The 7,075-nt window shown below is 42.5% G+C and overlaps 1 protein-coding gene across 3 annotated transcripts in view; it reads left to right on the top strand.

Annotated features, from left to right (window-relative positions):
• The first annotated feature begins 1,368 nt into the window (after positions 1-1,368).
• Ift52 (intraflagellar transport 52) overlaps positions 1,369-7,075 on the top strand; it is a 29,798-nt gene continuing 24,091 nt past the window's right edge. Inside the window, exons 1-3 of one of the 3 annotated variants that reach the window (XM_038331679.2) lie at positions 1,369-1,437; positions 5,521-5,645; positions 6,769-6,856. In XM_038331679.2, coding sequence (XP_038187607.1) covers positions 5,527-5,645; positions 6,769-6,856 — 207 coding nt within the window. In that variant the 5' untranslated portion in view covers positions 1,369-1,437; positions 5,521-5,526. The other 2 variants (XM_038331680.2, XM_038331678.2) reach the window with 2 other exon arrangements.

The raw sequence follows: 7,075 nt of genomic DNA, 5'->3' as shown, positions 1-7,075 counted from the left end.
ATGCTTTTTGAAACATGCCAGGTTTAAAAAATTCATATTTGTATGTGTGTACATGCACACAAACATGCCACAGGGTAGATGTCGAGGTCAGAGGACAACTTACAGAAATTAGTTCTCTATTCCCATTATGGGGACTCAAAGATTAACTCAGGTTGTCAGGGTTAGCAGCGAGTGTCTTTTTACCAGCTGAGCCATCTCATGGGACCCATCCCAAGTTTTATAAGCATTATCTATAATTCTCAATAAGCATTTAGGGACTATTCTCAATCTGTGGGTGGGACACGCTCAGATTAAGCAGTTTGTCCAAATTCACCTCAAACAAGTCATAGAAAGTGGATTTGGGACCAGCTGCCTTTAAAACCCTCTGCAACCTGGTACATTGGAGAAATGCTCTGGGAGGCGCTCTCTTTCCCGTCTCCTAGCACTTCTAGTACACCCTGACTGTACAGAAGGATCCTCTCCTGACTCCAGATGGCTTTCATTTGCATCCTTAATGGCACACTGTATTCAATTTGGTGGGCTCTGCAGCACTATGTAGAAAAGTCTCCGGACTGGGGATTAACTCAATGGTTGAGGGCTTGATGTGGAAGGCTCTGGGTTTACTCTTCAGCGAGAGGGAAGAGATAATGCTCCTTCATACTCGTTCCCACTTTTTAAATTCGTAGTGACCATAATTGTGAAAATGCCAGACAAGCTGTGTATTTAAATATCCTAAACGTTTACTGCTCTGTACATGAAGACATATAATACGTGAAAACCAAAACCGCTGGGATTCCATCACTGGCCTGCTCAAGCCTTGAGGCTGCAGCCGCTTTGTACACAAACCCACAGCCCTCTCGATGAAGGCAGAGTGCCCTCCTGAAGACGAGGGGGCCTGTTTGTGGGTGCAGGCCTTTCTCATTTCCATGGTAATCGTTTGCACAAGCAATCCCCTCTGCCCCAAATGCTTCCCCAAACTCCACATCTCCGACTCCTCACAACTCCCTGCAGCAGTTTCTATTTCTAAAAGTTGGTAATTTGGCATTTCAGGACACCTGGCCTCCCAAACGTCCCAGGTGCCGCAGACCGGCAGGTGTTTCGGTCAAGACGCCCTGCGCCTGCGTCCTGCAGCCCGGCCGGGCCGTTGCTTGCCCACAGCCTCCGCCCTCAGGGAGCCTGGGGACCGTTAAGACATCGGTCTTTAACGGCAGCTATAAGGAAATGAACGACATGGGCTTATTAAAACGTCAGTCCTCAAGCCTGGCTGTTCCCTCCACCCGCAGGAACTGTCTAGGCCGGCATCAACCCCGTCCCTGCCCATTAGCCCCAGCGTTCGCGGCTCGCTGGCACTACCATTCTGCGCTCTGTCGTCATCACTCCGCGGCGGAAGTCGCTCGGGGCCCAGAGCCACGCCTTCTCGGCGCGCGGCCTTGGATACCTGGCGGCCTCTGGCCTTAGGTAAGGAGAGGGCGGGTCTCACGGGCCGGCTGGGCGCTGGGTGCCTCAGGGGTGGTGACGGCTTCGTCGTGCTGCTCCGGAGACCCCTAGGCCTGCCTTGTGGGAAACCCTAGGTCGGCGGAGGTAAACTGAGGGCGCGTAAATGGGCTGGAAAAGGGTCCTGGAAGTGATCTGGAATCTCTAGCTCCTCAGGCTGCGCGGATTCGTCGTCGTCCTGCCCAATGAAACAACCCTGGACAAGGAGCCATCAGGTCTTAGACTCGGCTATTCTTGCTACCACCCCTGTTTTTTCGTCACTCTTGACAAAATATGATTTGCCTAGTAAGGATATTGGAGAGAAAATAAGAGAATAAGGTTGGCCCTTACTCTACCCAAACATCAGGACCCCACAACTACTGCTCCCACTGGAGGCTAAACTACAATAAACTGTAAACTCGAAGTGTATTCTTCCTTTAAGAACCATTCAATACCCAAAGAAGGTTATTTGCTTTTCCCGGAAATCTGCCCTTTAGAGAAAAAAGGGGGGAGGGGTAGAAAAGGTCCCAAAAGCAGAAAAATATAATTCCAGTACTGCGATGCATGAGTTCGTTGTGGCCATTAAAATTGTCCATGGAACATAAAAATATAGCATTGTTATGTGGCGAAATCAACATGGCAAAAATGTTTTTTATTTCATTGAAGGAGTTAGGATGTAGCTTAGTTAGCACAGAGTGCCTGCATGAGACCCTGGGTGTCTGATCTCAGCACAGAAAAATAAATGCCATTGGAAAGGCTGTGGCATGGTGGCAGTGTGCTTGTAACCCCAGCACCCAGGAATCTAAGACATTAAAGTACAAGGTCATCCTCCCCTACCTAGTACATTAGAGGCTAACCTGGGCTATGAGATGCTGTCTCAAAAGAAAAAAAAATGTATTGAAGGGATCTGTTATCAGCTCTGAAAACATGGATTGGTATTGGGCAGTCTTCTGGTAATTTAGGAAGAAATAATGATGTTCATTTTGAGCATCAAGATAAGTTTCAAATGGACCTAGAGTGATTTTAACTTTTAATTTACATTTATTTGTTGTATATGTGTGGTGAACATGCCACCGAGTACTTGTGGAAGTCAAAAGACAACTTGCAGGAGTCGTTCTATGGGTTTTTCAGGCTTGGTGGCCAGTGCCTTTAACTACTGAGTCATCTCTTCAGTCCACAGAGGACCCAGATTTCAGTGTTAAAAAATTAGGTCATATTTGCCTGCACAAGACCTATCTCAAATGGGGCCTGTCAGTGTTACCTCATGGAGACGGGAGGGCTCAGGAGGCCTTGTCCCTCCCTGAAGCTCTGTGGGTGGGGAGAGACATTTTCCTCGGTGGCACAGTGTTGCCGTCCGTGTCTCACAGCTCCACAAGCAATCCTAACTAAACTCATTTCTTTAAAGAGAAAAGAAGACATGACAGTTGAGGGAGGACGGTTTAGGGAAGAGAAGGGAATTAGTGGGGGGCCAAGATAACAAATTGGGAAGTATGATAAAAAATGTATTAAGTGCACGAATGAAATTGTTGAATTAATATATACTAATAAAATCTTAATAAAAAGGATAATCATGAAAGTTCAAGAAGAAGACATAATTGGATATACCTAGAAATCTTACCACAGCAAAAGTTTTTTTTTTAAATGCTTCATGCTGTCCAGATGCCAAAAAGAGAAATGTTAATACTTTTGGATCTATAAAACATGAGACCTGTAAAATTAAGCCAAAAGGTTACCAGAAGCCAAGGCTAAAGGCAAATACAATTTTGAAAGGTTTGTTTGGTGACATAAAACCCAATGGAAAAATGAGCAGTGGATACAGACAAGAAAATGAGCAGTGACCAATGCAGCAGTTTCCTCTTGTCTTCAGGAGCTGTTCTAAGACTGTCAGGGGATGCCTGAAGCCACAAACAGTAATAAGCCGTGCGTGCGTGTGTGTTGTATTTGTTTATGTTTATATGAACTAGTATTACTGGGGCTGGAGAGATGGTCTGGTTAAAAGCACTGGCTGCTTATCTAGAGGGCCTGGGTTCAGTTCCCAGCAACCACCTGGTGGTTCACTGCCCTCTGTAATGGGATCTGATGCCTTCCTCTGGCATGCAGACAGAGCACTCGTTCATAAATAAAAAACTGTAAAACTGACCTGGAGAGATGGCTCAGATGTTAAGAGCACTGGCTGCTCTTTCAAAGGTCCTGAATTCCTAGCAATCACATGGTGATTCACAACCATATGTAATGAGATCTGGTGTCCTCTTCTGGTGTGCAGTCATGCATGGCAGACAAGAACACTGTATACATAGTAAAAAATAAATAAATCTTAAAAAAGCAGTAAAACTTAGGTGAATATGGTTTCTCTCAAAATAGCTTATTCTAGACTTAGCGTTGTGATTGAGATAATACCTATGTGATGATATCTAATAATGCCTGTGTGATGCCGTGAGGTAAGGAGAATGACATAGGCATTGTGACATACATGGTACCGGGTATTATTTTGATTCATTGAATAACAGCCCTGTGATGCCAAAACCACCAATCTGACTGACAGATTACAGAGTGACTATAGCTAGATAGTGCATATAGCATTGACAGGTTCTACAAAGAAATGTCTCATGTCCAGGGGAAGGTAGTGTAGGATAGTGTTAAGATTTCATCATACTACCCAGAATGGTTCACATTTTAAAACTTTATTTTTGGATCTTTCCATTTAAAATTTCAGATCACTCTTATATTTGGATACACACAAAACCAAAAAAGAAAGAAAGAAAGAAAGAAAGAAAGAAAGAAAGAAAGAAAGAAAGAAAGAAAGAAAAAGTAGGGTGGTGGTGGTGGCACACACCTTTAATCCCAGCACTTGGGAGGCAGAGGCAGGTGGATCTCTGTGAGTTCGAGGCCAGCCTGGTCTACAAAGCGAGTTACAAGAGAGCCATGACTGTTTCTCAGAGAAACTCTGTCTTGAAAAACAAACAAATAAACAAACAAATTTCAAAACACATTTAACCCAGTAACAACCCTTGAAAAGCAAAGCCATGGATAGGGATACTTTTCTATTTTGTTGGTAAAGATGACAAAGACTGGAAAATTGTGTTGAATGGAAACAATTTGTTAATGAAAGTACAAACGATTAGTCGATTAGTGTTTTGGAGGGCAGTTTGTACATTATTTAACCATTCAACAGATAGTAATCTAATGCAGCAAAATACACAAAACTTCACATTCAGAATGTTTTGAGAGAGATAGAGAGATGGCTCAGTAGTTGGGATATACTGCTCTTCTAGATGACCCTGGTTTTCCCAGCACATCAGGTGACATATAACCATTTGTAAGTCTGTCTCTAGGGGATCTGCCTTCTGGCCCCTGTAGGCACATGTACATACACATACATACATATAAAAGTAAAATGGCTCTAGCCAGGCATAGGGATGCAGGACTTTAATTCCAGAGCTTTCAAGCAGAGTCAGGTGAGTCTACATAATGATTGCTAGGACAGCCAGGGCTACATAGTGAGACCCTGTCCGAAAAAAATAAAAATTGAAAAACGAATCTAGGAATGTTTTTAGTATTTTACTAACAAAATTGAATAACATGTCACTAAAGTTATGATTGGTTAAATATTTGTGCAACATCCTTAAAACAATACTATGTAGTTATTTGAAAGAGTTGGTCTATATGTATTGACAAGAAAGAGTGTCAAATATGTGATATGTTTTGGAGGAGCATTTATGGTAAGGTCTTATTTCATAAAATTAAGTTGTGCCTAAAATCTCGAAGCTATACTTGACGGTAGTAAGCGGTGAGGAATTCCTTTGGAAATAGGATCTTGGTGTACAATGGGAGGGTGGTGGTTGGCAAGGTCATGAAAGTAGGCTGGTAAGAGAGCCAGAGACCAGCCAGAAAGCGAAAGCCAGGCACAGGCTGAATTGTCTTTGGCCACTGGTTTTTCAGCTATGATTATGCATTTCCCTCTCAGCCTTTGAGAATCTTTGAGGTTTTACAGGTAGGTGCAGCTGTGTATCCTTCACCAGTGTTACAGGGCACTTTTAAAATGCTGCTCCTCTGGTTTGTCTTCATCAGATAACCATGGAGAAGGAGGTGCGGAGTACCATTGTTTTCAATGCATACAAAAAGGAGGTGTTTACCACCAATACTGGCTACAAATCTTTGCAGAAAAGACTTCGGAGTAATTGGAAGATTCAGAGGTGACCATGATCTTGGGCACTGCTTTCTTTCTTTTTTTTTTTTTTTTAAATATTTATTTATTATTATATATACAATATTCTGTGTGTATGTCTGCAGACCAGAAGAGGGCATCAGACCTCATTACAGATGGCTGTGAGCCACCATATGGTTGCCGGGAATTGAACTCAGGACCTTTGGAAGAGCAGGCAATGCTCTTAACCACTGAGCCATCTCTCCAGCCCTGGGCACTGCTTTCTAAGTGCTAATGGTGGGCTATGGTAGAACTGAATAGTAATTTCTTAACTTTCGTTGTTTAAGTGGGAGGGGCTCAATTTAAAGATTTCTCAGTTAATATTTTGAAGATCAAACTGAATGTTATTAAGTTGCTCCCATAAAATCAAAGATTCATCATTATGCATATATAGTATTTTAAGATGTCAGAAGTTTTCTCCATATTTTATACTTGATCTCAGCCAAAGGCAGAGAAGTTATTCTCCATATTTTAAGTTGGTTTAAAATTTTAGTTTAGGGAAGGAAAAGCGAGAGTTAAATGAGAATGTCTCTGTTTTTAAACGTGCCTTCTTTAAATGTCTTTTTTCCTTTTCCCCCTTGTCATGAAGATTGAACCAAAACCTTGCATAAGCTCAGCAAGTACTAAGTTCCAGTTCCAGTCCTTAAGTGTTGTTTTGTTTTGTTTTGTTTTGTTTTTTTTCAGTGAGGGTATCATTGTATAGATTAAGGTTAGAGCCAGGCTTGGTGGCATATGCCTGTAATCTCATAGTGGTAGATGGAGTAAGAGTTTGAGGTTAGATTTGGCTACATAGTAAGTTTGGGGCCAGCCTGGGCTCTATGAGACCCTGTCTTAAAATATAGAGATACTAATAGAAGAATTGATTAAATTAATATTTGGAAGACTTCTTTATACTTTAGTGTGAGTTAATTTGAACTCCTTTGCTTATTGGGAGATCTCAACTGAGGCCAGATGCCTCTAGAGCACTCATTAGAGGGTCTCTCACTTCAGGAGAGAGGCTGTTCTATGCCCCTAACTGTCTCAGCCTTTATGGTGCCATATAGTTAAGAAGCTAATAATTCAAAATTGGTTTAAATTATGGATCTAACTTGCTCTTAAAATCTTATTTCTAGCTTAAAAGATGAAATCACATCTGAGAAGTTAATTGGGGTGAAACTATGGATTACAGCTGGACCGAGGGAAAAATTTACTGCAGCTGAGGTAAGGAATATTTACACAGAATACAAGAGAGGAGGCCAGGAGCAAGCAAGGACCAGAACTCGTGGGTTGGAGTCTCCCTTCTAGACCCACCGTGTTGCCTGGAGTAGTCATTTCCCCTTGTGGTGATAAACTGTGGTAACCCATGGAGTCCTTAACCCACAGGGAAGGCAGGCAAGGGTCAGGAACATGTCTTTGCCTTAAATTTACTTTGAACATAGG

Source organism: Arvicola amphibius, chromosome 5 (assembly GCF_903992535.2).
Source record: "Arvicola amphibius chromosome 5, mArvAmp1.2, whole genome shotgun sequence".
NCBI classification, from domain to species: Eukaryota; Metazoa; Chordata; class Mammalia; order Rodentia; family Cricetidae; genus Arvicola; species Arvicola amphibius.
The sequence above is the reverse complement of the archived record's forward strand: the minus strand, read 5'-3'. Positions and strand labels throughout refer to the sequence as shown.